The sequence below is a fragment of the Jaculus jaculus genome, chromosome 3, assembly GCF_020740685.1.
Source record: "Jaculus jaculus isolate mJacJac1 chromosome 3, mJacJac1.mat.Y.cur, whole genome shotgun sequence".
Taxonomy (NCBI): domain Eukaryota; kingdom Metazoa; phylum Chordata; class Mammalia; order Rodentia; family Dipodidae; genus Jaculus; species Jaculus jaculus.
In genome coordinates this window covers 170,106,067-170,121,589 of record NC_059104.1, presented here as the reverse complement: position 1 = coordinate 170,121,589, position 15,523 = coordinate 170,106,067, and the positions used below count along the sequence as shown (strand labels likewise).

Sequence of the window (15,523 nt, the reverse complement as noted above, 5' to 3'; positions counted from 1 at the left end):
TAGATTACGCCCTTGTCCTGGAGGGGCCCCTTCCTCTCAGCTTTCCCTCCAGGAACACAACTTGTCCCTTCCCAAATAAGGGTCCCCTGAAGGGCTCCCTCCTCCCCCACACCACTCACTAACAAAGGTCTGCACACAGCAGGTACTCAGTCAATGCCTGCAAAGCCAACCGGGATGCCACTAGTATGCTGGCCCGACCTTCCCTGCCTCTGCCTCTCCCTCTCGTGAGGGCTTTCACAGGGATCTGCTCACTGAATCCTCCCAGGAGCTCACCAGCAGGCAGCTCCTGTTACTCTCTCCAAGGACACTTGAGAACACGGGAGGACCAGAGACCTACCCGGCTGCCAAAACCTCACAGCTACTAAATGGAAGTGCTGCCCGAGACAGAACCGTGGGAAGGAAGCCACCAAGAGCATGGGGCCGGGGAAGGAGACATCAGCTCCAGGCCCCTCCAATCGCTGGCTTCTGGAGGAAGGGCGGGTGCTGGGGTCACTGCCTGTGAGCCCAGGGCTAACCACCCTCCCATACCATGTGAGCAGAAAGGTTGAACCCACAGAGCTGGAGAGGAGAAAGGCAGAGATCCCAGCCAGCCCTTCTGCTCTCCCAGTATCCTTTCCACACACACAGCTCTGACTCTGACAGTCTTCTCTCCTGACCTTCCCTGGGATTCCCCCCCCCCATCAAGCCTCCTCTCCAATATCAACCCCACTCCCAACCATATTCCTCCACCAAGTCTCTCCTCTCCCAGTCTGCCCAGCTCCGCAACAACAAACAACACGTGCACTTTCATCTCCCCATCCCTCCCGTCCTGCAAAGCCCAGGTCCCCCCAATACTGTCGTCACGTCATTTCTCAAGAGGGTTGGGCCGGGAGGCTCCTGCAGGGACACAGCTCCACCCCAAAGGAAAACACTCTTCCACTGACGTGGCCACTTCCATCTCCTCCTAAGGGAGTGCAGGCCAAGCAAGGGAGGAAAACTGCTGGAATGAAGAAAGGCGCACGGAAGGGAGGTCCCTCTAACATGGGCCAGTGGGAGCAGACCTCAGGCTATGTGGCCTTGGGACAATCATGTCCCTTCTCTGGGCCTGAAGTCCCAGCACAAAGCACGGGCGCTGGCTCACAGCAAGTGAAAAACCCCTCCCTCCTCCCAGAGCACTTTTCTCTGCCATGCTGCCTTCCAGAACATCACAGCCTGGGGTGAAAGGCAAGTTGGGTCCTGTTCCACTTGGCAGCAAAGCCCGAGCCAGGACCACCACTTTGGGACTATCCAAACCCTGGACTGAGCCAGCAGCGCTGACGGTCCTCGGCTGCCCCCTGGTGGCTCACAGCAGACCCTCCAGCCAGACCGGAGCTAAACCAGGGTAATGACAGAGCTGGTCCAGCAGGTGGCACCTCTGTGTTCATCCACTCTGGGCTTTGGGGTTATGGCAGTCAATACAAAGTCAGACCCAGGGAAGAAATGCAGCTGAGACATTGTCCGGCCTGGAGGAATGTGGAATGGGTAGATATGTGATCTAGCACTCTGGCCCCGGGCAGCCTAGGAAGGGCGGGGCAGGGCTTAGGCCCTGACTGTGCTCAAGAAACCAGAGTGGGATGCAAGACCGCACAGCAGCAGGTCTCCCCTGCGCCAGATCTGCTCACTGGCCCCTGGAGGAGGATGGCAACGGAACTCGAGGAGAGGTGGAATGTCAGTCAAGCTGGTACCTTCCCAGGGAGTCGCCAGACCATCTATGAACAGCTCCTTCCTTCCCCTGCCAGCCATGCAGTACCCAGTGGGGGCACAGAGCCCAGGGTGACCCGGAGGCCTCCTTGCCTGGTGGCTGGTAAAGGGCCATTCCGGCACTCTCCTGGGAGGAACAGGGACCAGTGAGTGGCTCATTGCCTGGAGAAGGCAGAATCCGGGCTTCTGGCTTCATGGCATTCCTACTTACCTCTGAGCTTCAAGACCAACTGCCCCCCCACCAGCTCAGGACACTGATGCCCCCCACACACAAAAAAAAACCATAAACCTCACCACCATAGGATAAAATATACAGATATATTTATATTATCAAAAGGTCCCCAAAGTGGGGAAGGGGCAGCAAACAGCCTGGGCCTCCCAGCCAGCCCAGACTACACACGGGCCGAAGTCCAGCACTCAGCCCACGGGAGCTTCCATGAGCTCCTCCCCACCAGGCTGAGCACTCCTCCAGAGAAGGGGGGGCCCGGTGCTGTTGGGCAAAGAGGCAGGCTCCTCCCAGTGGGGGGACCCCAGGGCCTCCAGCCTCTCCACTAGAGCTCCTGGCCTTTCCAATCGTCAATCCCATGAACTCAGGGTGAGCGACACCGGGTCAGCCAGCCACCCCAGGGAAACATGCTCCCGGAGAGTGGGGAGCGGCCCCCTCCCGGGGAGACCCCACTTCCACCGGTCGGGGCCAGGGAACTCATGCTGCGGTCAGGACGCGGGATGACAGGCATGGCTTCCTCGTGTGCTCCCTGCTGGCTCACACCGGGTACGCAGGGCACAAGGGCGTCTCGACAGGAGGGCTTCCTGGTGGCAGCGGCAGTGTCCCCGAGCTAGGCCGACTCCTGTGCTCAGACATGGCGGAGGAGCTGTAGGGAGCACAGAAGCCCCCCCAGATCTTATAAGTGATGTGTGACGGGGGGGGGGTGACAGTAGAACCCTCAGCTCTGCAGCCAGGCCGAGGGGGCTCTGGGAATTTAGGGAAGGGCACTGAGGGAATGAAGTGGGGTGAAGACAGGAATCCAAATAGGTCCTGGACCTGACCACAGGGACGAGAGCCACTCACAGAGAGGGGGTCTGCAGTGAAGGCCGCTACACTCCGCCGCATTTCGTTTTCATTACCGCGAAGGGGGATCAGCGACACGCTGCCCAGCCGGACCTCAGGCACCGCCCTGGACACTCGCGAGGGCTCAGAGGGCCAAACCAGCCCGTCGTGCTGGGGAGCAGGGGAGAGAGGGGGGGGCAGTTCCAGGGCCTGGGACACTTCAGCTTGACCACTCAGCTCCAGACCCACCCACCCCACCCTGCCCCTTCCGAGAAAAGCCTCCAGCTAGGAGCTGAGAAGCAGCTGGTCACAGATGACCATAGCCCAGTGATGAATGGCCAACTTTATTACTCAGACTCCCATCTCCAGATCCACAAATCTCTCCAAGAATGCAGCACCGAGAAAGCCTTCCTTCCCGGGGGGCCTCGTCTCTGCCTCCTCTTCCCAGCAACCAAGAACTACAGAATCCACCCTGTTTCCATCTGAGCCTTGACAACCGGGAAGCTGAGGGCTAAAAGAATGTAGCCAAGGGAAACAAGTCGGCCAGGAGCCCTGGTGGTTTTGTCTCCTTTCTCCCTCTGTGGAGATGTGGAGCCCTCGTCAACGCTGTGACCCCTCTGCTCCACATCTAACCAGCCTCTGGCCCCGCTCTACCTTGCCCACGCTGTAGCGGCCTCCTCCCTTGGGTGCTGCCCTTCAGTCCCTGCTCCCTACACACCACGTGTAAGCCTCGATTCTATACTGCCCTCTTGCTTGAAAAAGTTCAAGGTCAAGGCCAGCTTCCTGAGGGTGGCCTCCAGCCTCTTAGATTCCGCTCCTGATTCATTCCTAAACAAGCTGTGCTTTGCTTTTGCACCCCCCCCCCCCACCTCCTGCATCCCTTGTACACACGGAATCTGGAATCAGTCCCTTCCTGTGAACTCAAGCATGCCCCGAGACCCAGCTCCTGCGACATTATCTCCCTGCTGCTGCCCCCCTTCCCATCTCACATCCCTCCAGGCTAGGATTCTGGGGTCTACCTGTCACCACAGCAGAGATCGTGTTAGATTAGAACAGGGGTTAGAACAGACTACTTCCCGGTCGAACTCCCCTCCGGATGAGCCTCGAGGGCAGGGGTGTGTGTGTGCTCTGTCTGGCATGCCTGGCTCAAGCCTGGACTATAATGGGCACCAGGAAGGGGCTTACTGAGGGCATTAAAAAACAGCTCAGAATCGCCTCGTGACTGTAGATGGTCTGAATGGTGAGGAAGCAAATGTCCCTTCACCGTGGAGCCTCCACCACCCCCTGTACCTGGTACCTGTACAGAGAGGAAGGTAGCGAACCACTCCCGGAGCTCCATCTGCGTGTCACAGCAGAGGTACCTTCAAAAGAGCGCAGGTCAGAGCACAGGGCTTGCACGGAGGGGGAGGGGGGGGGGGCAAGCTACCCATCACCCCCGGCCCTGTCTCCCCACCAGGTCCGGAGCTAGGCCGAGGGAAGACCCCACGCTGGCCATGGCCACCACCCTCCTCAGCCGGGGCCTCACCATTGCTGCTTCTCTTGTTTCTCGGTCTCATGCACCACGGTTAAGCCCCAGCTGCAGGAGAGTCGGGGAGAGGGTCACCCTAGCTCCCAGGACGCAGCCCAGAGACCCGGGCAGAGCCAGAGGCTGCTCCAAGGATATACACTGGCTACTGCCCTTTCCTCTCTGACCTGCCTCCATCACCTCACAGGCCCATAGGTCCCCACCTTAACCCACCCCCACCAGGCCTGGGCTGGGGTGTAGCACCTACCTAACCCACGAGGCCCTGGGTCCCATCCCTAGCACTGCAAATAAAACAAAAGCCCCCACAATCCTACTGATGGCCCCCCATGACCGCGCTAGACCTAAAGTCAACCAGGCACGGTCCACAGATGAGCAGAGTTAGAAAACCAAGTCAGGTGACTGTCATGGTACACCATGGCATGTATCACATTGCAACTTACTAAAACATACATTCGGGCTGGAAAGATGGCTTAGTGGTTAAGGTGCCTGCCTGCAAAGCCTAAGGACCTAGGTTCTATTCCCCAGTACCCATATAAACCAGATGCACAAGGTGGCACATGCATCTCGAGTTCATTTGCAGTGGCTAGAGGCCCTGGTGCACCTATTCACTCTCAAATAAATAAATAAAACATATTCAAACTCAAACTCAGGAATGGGGGTACTATTATTGTTCCTAGCCTGCAGATACAGGAACTGAGACCTAGAAAGGTCCAAATAGCAGTGATGGGATTTAAAAATATATATAATAGCCAGGCGTGGTGGCACACGCCTTTAATCCCAGCACTCGGGAGGCAGAGGTAGGAGGATCACTGTGAGTTCGAGGCCACCCTGAGAATACAGAGTGAATTCCAGGTCAGCCTGGACTAGAGTGAGACCCTACCTTGAAAAACCAAAATAAATAAATAAATAAATAAATATATATATATATATATATATATATTTATTTATTTATTTATTTGAGAGAGAGAAAAGGAGAGGAGGAAGATGGGCATCAGGTCCTCCTACTGCTGCACATGAGCTCCAGATGCATGTGCCACTTTGTGCATCTGGCTTTATGTGGGTACTGAGGAACCAAACCTGGGTCCTTTGGCTTTACAGGCAAGTGCCTTAACCACGAAGCCGTCTCTCCAGCCCCTAATGATAGGATATTTAAGCCAGGCCAGTGGTTTTCAAACATGAGAAGAGCCTGAGTTAACGCTGAGTGCGGGGGGGGGGGGGGGGAGCAGCCACGCAGCGCTTCTAGGACGTGCCCAGGTGGCGCTGCTGGTAGAGAGGACCCCGAGTGCACAGTGACTGCTCCCCCCTCCCTCCAGCCTCCCCATTAGCTCCGTGGCCCCAGGCCCAGCTCACCAGGTAGGGGGTCGGAGTTTCTTCTTCACACCCATGTAGATCTTAAGGCTCTTGACGGGCCACTCTTTCTCGGGCCGGTGACTCTGGGGGACAGGGGTATACTTCAGTCAGACAGAAAGGGGGCTTCTGTCAGTCAGGCGGGCTCTCCAGCCTAGGCACCGCTCTCCCCCACCCAGCTCCTTGGCATCCCGGCACAGCTCTTCTCCCGGAAAGCCTTCCCAACAAAGCCCTCCCTGGCCACTGCCCAGCGCCCCCCCACCCCCCGCAGCAGGGTCACGCAGTCAACCCTCAGACGGATGGACGGACGGACGCGGAGGCAGCGTCCCAGCCGGGAGACCCGTGACAGCGAATCCCAGCCCCACTCTGCAAGCTGGACACTCAAGTGGCAGCCTTGGCCTGACTCTAGTGGCGCGTGGAGCAGGCTGGGGCCACCTGTGTGCCTGGGCTGGCTGCCAGTGTCTGGGACTCTCAGTCACTCCTTCCTTAGCCTCCCTGTCCCAAGGAGACTCCAGGGTTGACCGTGTGAACACAAGCTGGGGACCAGCAGTTACGAGCTCTTTGGCCCCATCAAAAGGCCAATGACTCAAGCTGAAGCTGAGCAGCTGCTGGGCTCGGTAGACCAGAGGGGAGAACTTCCCAGTGGTCTAGGACAGGAAGCAGGGGGACCCATGTACCGGGGTGGGGCACCGGATCGCTGCCACGCTCACCTGGCCCCACCTCTGCACATGGGTTTGGACTGGGAAGGAGCAGGCTGGCTTGGAGACAGAGGGGTGGGAGCAGTGACCCCCAAGGAACAGGCTAGTTGGAGGTCAAGGCGGCTTGAACCTTCCTCCTGCGCTGGGGGCCATGGGCTTGCAACCCTTCCCTTACCAGGCACCCCTGGAGCCTAGAGGGACCCCAGGAGAGATGGCAGGGGAGGGGGGTAGACTCTTACAACCAACACTGGGGGTCCAAGACTGAGCCACCTCCACTTTGATCCCAACCATTGCTCCCAGTCACCCCCAGGCATGGCTCCTCAGCAGGAGCAAAAAGGGCTGATGGCCAAGGGAGCTGCTACATTTTGGAATTCAGCGGCCTAAGAATGAGTTAAAAAGCTGTCCTGTGGGCTGCAGAGATGGCTTAGTGTTTAAGGCGCTTGCCTGCTAAGCCAAAGGACCCAGGTTTGATTCCCTAGGACCCACGTAAGCCAGATGCACAAGGGGGTGCACACATCTGGAGTTCATTTGCAGTGGCTGGAGGCCCCAGTGCACCCATTCTCTCCCTCTCTCCTGCCTATTTCTCTCTCTCAAATAAATAAAGAAAATTAAAATTTTTGTTGTTTGTTTTTTCAAGGTAGGGTCTCACTCTAGCTCAGGCCAACCTGGAATTAACTATGGAGTCTCAGGGTGGGTGGCCTTGAACTCACGGTGATCCTCCTACCTCTGCCTCCCGAGTGCTGGGATTAAAGGCGTGCGCCACCACGCCCGGCTTAAATATTTTTGTTAAAAAGCTACCCTGGGATCAGAGGAGACCTCTGGGTTGCTGTGGGGATGTGGTTCAGGGATCCTGGAATGACCTGCTGAGAGAGCTAGCTCCAGGTCCTCTACAGAGAGCACGTGACCCGACAATCCTCTCATGTCCCATGAAGGCTCAATGGCTCACCTGGCTACAGGCACTGCCGCGGACATGGGGTGGGGAGAAAAAATACCCAGGAAGGACCTGCCTGCTCGCAGGTAGAGGCAAGGCTGGGGCACTGTGGAACCGAGTGTGCACACTGGGAGACAGGCAGGAAAAGGAGAGACAGAGGCAGGCTCCCAGAGGGGAAAACACGGGCTCTAATGTGAGGGAGAACAAGGAGGAGTGTGGGCAGAGGAAAGAGAATCTGGGCTTTGGGCTTGGAAGGAGGGGGAAAAGAAGGCAAAAAGTGAACCAGGATCCCAGTCAACAGCTCCTGGGCCTATGGGAACACCCTCTTCAGGGCTCGCTTCCTCAGGACTGCTTGTGGGGGGCGTGGGAGGGCAGTGGGAAGGTGGGGACCCCAAAGGGCTGCCAGGGAGGGGTGGCACTACCCAGAATACAGTCATATAAATAAATTAAGTTTAGAGACTAAATCCCACAGGAACTTCACTTCCCACTAAACAAGCCCAAGTTTCTGGCACTCCCCCAAGGCGTGAGGTTGCAGGCAGAGAACGTGAGCTGGAGAGATGGCTTCGTGATTAAGGAACTTGCCTGCGAAGCCTAAGGACCCAGGTTTGATTCCCCAGGACCCATGTAAACCAGATGGACAAGGTGCTGCTGCATGCGTCTGGAGTTCATCTGCAGTGGCTGAAGGTCCTGGTGCTCCCATTCTCCCTGCCTCATAAATAAAATCTTAAAAATGAAAAACAAAATTCACAGACCTTTGCTGGAATCAAGATTTTTCTAGAATGTGCTTTCCCCATGTGCCTCACAGTCTTTAACAAGAGGCCCTGAGGATGACGCCTGAGGGGCCTCAGAGCATGCCTGTGCGGAACTGCCTGAATATCAGATTTTGTTTGTTGCCCCATAGATCGTAATAAAATTTAAAAAGCCAGAATTGCCAACACTTCAGAGGCTAAGCCACATGCTTGAGGTCACATTGGGGTTCCATCCTAGTCTGCCACAGCAGGCAGCCTTTCCTCGCCTCTGGGAAGGAGGTGACACTCTTCACAAGGTAGGAGGGCCAAAAGGAGCCTGACTCAGTACACATCATACCTGTCCCCTCTCCATGTCAAGTGATCAACAGCTGTTTTTCTTTCTCTCTCTCTCTCTCTCTTTCTCTCTCTCTTTCTTTCTTTCTTTCCTTTTCTCTCTCTCTCTCTCTTTTTTTTCTTTTTTGAGGTAGGGTCTATAGGGTCTACCTCTAGCCCATGCTGACCTGGAATTCACTATGGAGTCTCAGGGTGGCCTCGAATTCATGGTGATCCTCCTACCTCTGCCTCCCGAGTGCTGAGACGAAAAGGCATGCGCCACCACACCCAGATATCTTTCTTTTTTAAAAAAATATTTTTATTTATTTGGAGGCGGGGAGAAAGACAGAGCATGGGTGTGTCAGGGCCTCTTGCCACTGCAGATGAACTCCAGATGCTTTCACTACGTCACGCATCTGGCTTTACACAGTTACTGGGGAATCAAACCCAAGCCAGCAGGCTTTGCAAGCAAGTGCCTTTAACCACTGGGCCACCTCCCCAGGCCACCTCCCCGGGCCACCTGCTGTCTTTCTAATTGCCTCAGACACCTTCCCTTCCTCTGCCTTCTGCCCACACAGATGGATCTGCTCTGTTCTGTGAGGCTAAGGAACCATGGTGAACAGACCATAGGGTGGGCAGGCTCAGAAGTGACCAGAGGGGAGGGAAGAGGACAGGACAGGAGAGGAGAAGAGAAAAGAAAGGAATAGTGTGCAAAGGAAAAGGAGAATTGGGTCCTGCTCTGTCTATTTGGTCACCTCTATGGCAGCCAAGTGTGTCCACATGTCTTCATGAGATGCAAGGAGCAAGAAGAGGCCGACAGACTAAGCTAGGGCCAGCTAGCCCTACGGGAGGGTGGGTGAGCTCCCAAAAGCTGGGCGGCCAGCTGGGGGGCTGGGAGGGCTCTGCATCCTGGTGAAATGCCCCGTTGCTTCTTTTGTCCCAGCCTAGCACTTTTTAGGATGGGCACTGGCAAGAACCTTCATCTAGCCCTGGCACCCTCTCCAGAGTTGGGAAGAGGGCAGGTCTAGGGATGATATAATACAAGGAGAACACTACTTCAATTGTTGGGGTCTCTAACTGGCTCCATAACTTCTTCCCTGAGTCGTAGGCAAAGTTCTAGCACCAACAAGGGATCCTGTCTTCCGGAAAAGACCCTGAGTAAGGGTTAGGAAGGAAGGGAGAAAATTTAGGCCATTGGCTCCAAGGTGGGGGCTGATGGCCACGGGCAAGAGGGCAGGGAACCATGCCTGGGGAGGACCGCGAGCCCTGGCGGCTGCCACCCAGCTCGTCTGGCCCCAGGTGGTGTAAGGTAAGGCGGCTGGCAGTTGGCCCACAGCTACTCACGGTCTCAAGGGCCCCACTCCGCGGCCTCTGGCTCTGTTTGATAGAGGATCGGGGTTATGGAAGGTGTCGTCCCAGCTTCAGAGCCAGGGAAGAAGAGTGTGTGGGAGAGCAGGCATGTGCCAGAGATGGGGTGCTAAAGAGCCTCAGGGTCTGGGAGAACCCCCAGCATGTGGCCAGAGCGTATGGAGAGTGTACTTGGGGGGTGGTTTAGAGCTGGGAAGCGGCCAGAAAGGCCCAGGCTACAACTCCAGATAGCACCACGGTGCATGCATGCGCTTATGGGTACCGTGACAAATCGCAGGCACGGGTGAAACGGTAAACGTGTGACGGGCCAACACACAAGTACCCGGGCTCTGCGGGCCTAGAGGCATGGAGAAGGGTCCACCCGGGGGGATGGCAGGAGAGTCCACGGGAGTGCACAGCTCCAGCCACCATGCCATCAAAACCCGACGTGGGGGACACTCGCATTCGCAGGCCAAGGGGAATGCTTGTACACGGGGGGGGGGGGTCCGAGCACACTTGGGGTACGGGTGTCTATCACGGGGCAGAAGCCCTCACACGCCAGGGCCACTCACCCGGACCTCCTTGTAGAGCCGCAGGCAGCTGCTGTTCAGGATGAAGTAACGATCGTGGAAACCACCTGAGGGCAGCCCCAGCCCCAGGAGGCTGCGGTCCTCACGGAACTTCATCATGCCGTGCTTGGTGTCGCCCACACGGCTGGCTGGGGGAGGATCGGAGTGGGCATGGGCTGTACCACCCCCTCACCTATTGGCCCGGGTCCTCGGAGGCCACAGCCCCGGATAAAAAGCAACTGCACTCTCCCATCGATCCTCCATGGAGGGCTATCAGTGCCCCCACCACCACTTCGGCTGCTCCTCCCTGGCCCCACCCTGGCTCTGGACGGAGGTCCCTGCCCAGCCTTTACCCACTGCGGGCACCACCTACCCAGGTACAGCAGCATGGCCTCCATGGACTGGTACTTCTTCACCACCAGGTAGCTGTCGGTGCCCAGTCCGTGCAGGATGGGCAGCACCTTCTCCGCAAAGTGCAGGGGACGCTCTGGGGAGAGATGACACCCACTGTCGCTGGGTCCTCCTGGCCTGACGTGGCCCAGGGGCCAGCACGTGGTCACGCGTCCTACCTACATATCCCACCACCCACCGGCGCCACAACGCACCACCACCGTTGTGGTGTGTGAGCTTCGGGTTCAACCTACGGGGCTGTGACCAAAACCGAGCCTGTGACCGTCCTCTGCAAGTCCCCATGGGTCGCCGATCTCACCAGGCTGCTCAGGCCGGGAGCACTCCCCCGATTCCTCCACCCTTGCAGGTCACTCGGGTCTGTTCCTCTGTGCTGCCCCCACCCTTACACGGTTTCTCCTTGGACCGAGACCGTGACCTGCCGGGTGGCCTCCTGCATACAGTCACTTCCCTTGTGCAGCCTCCCACCACCTAGCCAAAGCCCCACCACCGGCCCTCCAACGGCCCCACGCTGCCACCAGGCCCAGCACGGCCACCTCGCCCCCAGCCCTGCCCTGCACTGCTTCGCTACTTTGGGGAGCCCATCCGGGGCTTTGCTGGATCTGTTTCCGAGACGGCACCGTTCTCACGTTTAACACTCTTCCTCCACATCTCCACCTGCGACTCCAAAGCCACAGCTGTGTCAGAGCTCTGGGGGTACCGGGGGGCTTTTCCTTCACAGGAGTTAGCTAAGCCCCGCTGTCGTCGCCTGTTTCTTGGTGTCGTCAGAGAATCAACCTCGCCGTCTCTTACCAGACGGACCCCCGCGAGGGCAGGGCCTTTTCTGCCCAGCAACTCAGCCTTCAACAAGGAACAGTTCAGCACACAGAGTGGCTGCAGACGTCAGGACCAGCCTTCGCCCCCAAACGGCCCAAGACCCTTGCTTTGCCATCCAAGGCCTCCGCCGGCCCTCTCGCCTCTGCAGGCCTTCCACACCACTCTCACAGCCATGATGTGTGCGCAGGGCCACCACCTTCTTCACCCCAAGAACCGCGGCACCCCACAATCCCACCTCTACGAGCAGCACTCTTCTCACTACTCCCCGGAAAACCACCATCGTAGCTGGCACCATTTGTCCCTCTCTGTTCCCCTGCCACCAGCCGCATTACAGCCACCACGTCACTGTCACGACGTTCATCAGCGTGCCAGCGACAGGTGCCATGCAAACCCTCTCACCATGTGCCCCCCCCCCGTGGCATAGGTGGTGGTAAAGGGAGGGGAGACCGGGCCCCGCGTCCTGTGGTCACCCACCTGCCTCCTCTTTCTCGTTGACCTCAAAGCAAGTCCAGTAGTCTTTCTCCCTGACCCCCACATTGCGGCGGTCCAAGATCTCCAGGGTCAGCTCCTCTGCTGTCATCGACGCTGGGATCTACAGGGACGCAGGAGAAGTTTGCTTTGACCCCGGCCCCAGCTCCGGGTCGGCCACCACCTCGTGTGTGATTCAAAGCCCAAACCCACTCCTTGCAGGGTCCTCTGAGTCTCGAGAGGCAGAGAGGTCTCTGATGTCTCTGACAAGCAAGGGAAAGACATGCTCGGCCAGGTAGGTCCCACAGGGGCCATGCAGCCCTGCGCCCAGCCCCACCTGGCTCTCCGGGTCCCCTGTCCTCAGCCCTCACCTTCACATGCTGCTCCGTTTCCACCTTCTTCTCCTCGAGGTACACGGTGCAGATGAAGTCACCAGCATGCTGCAGGAACACGGGGTTCAGCTGGGAGTCTGGGGAGTGGAACAAACCAGCCAGTCCAAGCCCCACAGCAGACCCCAGCCTCCACCTGGGTCCCACTGGCAGTGCCAGCCACACGCATCTTCACAATGGCAGTGACCTCCTCCCGCTGCTTCCTCAGCTCCTCCTCGTCCACCTAAGAAGGGGCCAGACAGTCACTGCCATCTGAGGGGCTCGGCCCCACTCCCCCCCCAGCCCCCTCCGGCCGGGACGCACACTGAACACCACCACATAGTGGCTGATGAGGTCTTCAACCACCCTGCCAGCCTTGTAGTCCTGCCCGTCCGTCTGGAAGAGCGTGGGCCCAAACACAATAGCCAGGTTGTGTGTGTTCATCTGGTTTGTGTCTGAGAAGCACTGAACGCTGGAGAGGGGAGAAGGGGAGAGGTTGGGAGCCGAAGTGTAGCTCAGAGCTTGCCCGGCCTGCCTTCCCAAGCCCCAACAGTTCCAAGGCAGGTGAGGCCCAGGAAAGCCCTGATGCGACTGGACCCCTGGATAAGTTGTAAAGGGGACACGCTTTGAGTCCTCACAGGTAGTGGGGCTGGGAAACTAAACACAGCCTAGGTACTCTGGGACCCCACAGCTGACAAATCCTCAATTCTCCCGGGCCCTGCAGGAAGTGAACCAGGTACCACATCTGAGATGAGGGCCCACCACAGTCACTGCTCCGTCCCGGAGCCTGCCTGGGTCCCAGGGGAGGGCAGCCAGCCAGGTTGGCAGTAGAAGAACCTTCCCTACCCCATCCCCCTTGAGCCCCCCTGCACCAGCACGGGCATGGGCCCTCACCAGTACAGGTGGCTGATAAGGGCCTTCACAGTGGCCCGGTTCACAGGGGGCAGACGCACCAGGAGATCTTGGTATCTGGAGATCTTTTCCTCCTCATCCTCAATCTCTGAGTGGGTGGGTGGGGGGGAGATAAATTAGGTCAGAAAGTAGGCACCACGTGCCAGTCCTACCCTTCCAAGCAAGCTCTTCCTCTCCTGCTGAGGACACCATTCCCAGGCACCTAGCAAGGACAAGCTATCCACCTCCAAGGGACCCTAGCTCTGCACAGAGGGACGAGGGGAGAGCAAGGTGGCAGAGGGAGCAGGATGGAGGGGGTCATCTGGAGGTGGGGTGTACAAGGCTGGACGCGGGTGGCCAGGCCCACCAGAAGCCTCCAACCAGGCCAGGCGCTGGGCCCGAGTGAAGAGCCCGTCGGGCAGGTCCCGCAGGAAGCGTTTGAGCGCAGAGGAGACGTCGTCCACATGCTGCTCGCCCTCCTTGAGGTGCACGGAGCGCGCATCCTGCCGCAGGCTCTCCAGCAGGCGCTGGGTCTTGGACGTTTGCCCACATTTGCGGTAGATGCCCTCGGACGTGAGGCCTGGGGAGGGAGCCACACAGCTACTTTCAGGGGGATGCTGGGGGGGGGCAGCTGAGTCCCCAGTTAGTGAAGGGGGAGGGCCCGGGCTTAAAGGCAGGACTCACCGCACTGTGTGATGTAGTCCACACAGCGATACACGATCACGGGGATGTCAGAGTCCCCAAGTTGTTGCTCTGACAGCGTGTCCCCCAAACTGGCTGCTGCTTTCTGGATGGCCCCCAGCCAACCCATGAAGTCCAGCCGCCGCTCGCCTTGGATGTACAGCGTCCTGGGACAAGACGGGAACGGTCACTGTCCCATCTCTGTCTGTCTGCCCTTGGGCTTCGCTTAAGCCCCTCCTGGAAGCCAAGACTCACCTCCTCCTCTCCACCAGCACCAGCACCTGGTTTTCACTGTCCCCCTGGATAGCTGTGGAGGGGCCCAGTCAAGATGAGACCCAGGCTTTGTCTGCGATCCCCAACCTGCTCTCTCCTTGGGGCCCTCCAGGCTCACACCTTTGGATTCCAACCACCAACAAACACAGGAGCACTAAGATGCACCCCCAAAGGCAGGAGAAGACATGGGAAAGATGGCTAGGTGATCTGGCCAGCTTAGGATAGAATTCAGACTTCCAGACGAGGGCTAGGAGCCAAAGGGGCTGGGGTGGAGTCCTAGAGGTTGGGGTACCAGGCCTAGGTCCACGCACAAAGCTCCTGCAGTCTCCGGAGTTGCAGTGGCTCTTCACAGGGTCCCTCTGGGAAGACAGCATGAAGCTCGGAGCCAGTCAGAGCGAACCAGCCCTCCTGGGCACGCTGGAGGCTTAGGCCCGCTTTATAGGGTAGGCGCCCAAGCCGCTCGAAATCCCGGGCCAGCAGGTCCTCGGCCAGGGGAGGCGTGAATGCCTGGTGAGAGACGCGACATGAGCCAAGGCGCTGCCTGCCAGGGACACTCTCCTTCTCAGGACAGAAGCCAGTAGCTTGACCAAACTTTGGTAGCGTGTCCTGCTTCACACACCCACTTAGATGTGCCCTCCTCTGGCTGAGATATATGTCCCTTCTCCAGGACCCCACTGCACCCAATCCCTTTGGGTCTGTTGTAGCCCTGACTAGGCTGTGGTTGCCTTGACCCTACCTGTCTCCTCATCCCAGTAAGAGTTTCTGGATAGCCAAAAGCAAGACTGGTTCCCGGGTCCCCAGATAACTCAAGAGAGGGACAGAATCATAGGCTGTCATGGCACTGGGGGCCCCAGAGGGCACCTGACTGTCACCCCCATAATGCAGAGCTCTCTGTTGTCTTTCCATTTCTCCCTCTAGCTTCTGCTCTCACGCCTGCAGGAACAAGGGGCTTCACTCCCTTGGAAGCAGCTCTGCCCATCCTACCATGACCCCTCCGAAACCATACCCTTCCACTCACCAGTGCACATGTACTGGGCACCTGTGGGTGCCAGGTCTGCAGGGTTGAACTACGTCCCCTGCCCTCCTCCCACAGAGCTGTGGTTTATGTTGCCTTTGGCCCGAGAGGCCCGTCTGTCCTCCACCCAGCCACTGCTCCATCACGTTTGAAGGCACTGGGGTCAGGGCTATCAGCCAGCGGACCCACCCTGCCTCTACCAGATCACCCACCCTGCCAACCCAGGCCCACCTTGGCAATGCACTTGACCCACTCGTGAACCAGCTCCGCACTCTCCAGCCCAAACAGGTACAGCCGTTCTCCCTCTGTGCACACCTCAAAGGTGTGTTCAAACCTGCAAATACACAGATCAGCACTC

The 15,523-nt window shown here is 58.2% G+C and overlaps 1 protein-coding gene across 4 annotated transcripts in view; it reads right to left on the bottom strand.

The window, feature by feature from the left end:
- Positions 1-2,023: 2,023 nt before the first annotated feature.
- Positions 2,024-15,523, bottom strand: part of Arap1 (ArfGAP with RhoGAP domain, ankyrin repeat and PH domain 1) — a 79,009-nt gene continuing 65,509 nt past the window's right edge. For 3 of the 4 annotated variants that reach the window (XM_004656295.2, XM_045145110.1, XM_045145109.1), the window contains 18 exons: positions 15,397-15,499; positions 14,462-14,657; positions 14,133-14,184; positions 13,881-14,044; positions 13,564-13,776; positions 13,200-13,305; positions 12,630-12,777; positions 12,463-12,549; positions 12,309-12,377; positions 11,944-12,061; positions 10,619-10,732; positions 10,249-10,394; positions 9,674-9,706; positions 5,643-5,725; positions 4,293-4,343; positions 4,065-4,128; positions 2,789-2,938; positions 2,024-2,591 (listed from right to left, as the gene is read on the bottom strand). In XM_004656295.2, the coding sequence (XP_004656352.2) occupies positions 2,574-2,591; positions 2,789-2,938; positions 4,065-4,128; positions 4,293-4,343; positions 5,643-5,725; positions 9,674-9,706; positions 10,249-10,394; positions 10,619-10,732; positions 11,944-12,061; positions 12,309-12,377; positions 12,463-12,549; positions 12,630-12,777; positions 13,200-13,305; positions 13,564-13,776; positions 13,881-14,044; positions 14,133-14,184; positions 14,462-14,657; positions 15,397-15,499 (1,915 nt within the window). In that variant the 3' untranslated portion in view covers positions 2,024-2,573. The remainder of the gene's footprint in view (positions 2,592-2,788; positions 2,939-4,064; positions 4,129-4,292; positions 4,344-5,642; positions 5,726-9,673; positions 9,707-10,248; positions 10,395-10,618; positions 10,733-11,943; positions 12,062-12,308; positions 12,378-12,462; positions 12,550-12,629; positions 12,778-13,199; positions 13,306-13,563; positions 13,777-13,880; positions 14,045-14,132; positions 14,185-14,461; positions 14,658-15,396; positions 15,500-15,523) is intronic. The other variant, XM_004656294.2, reaches the window with a different exon arrangement.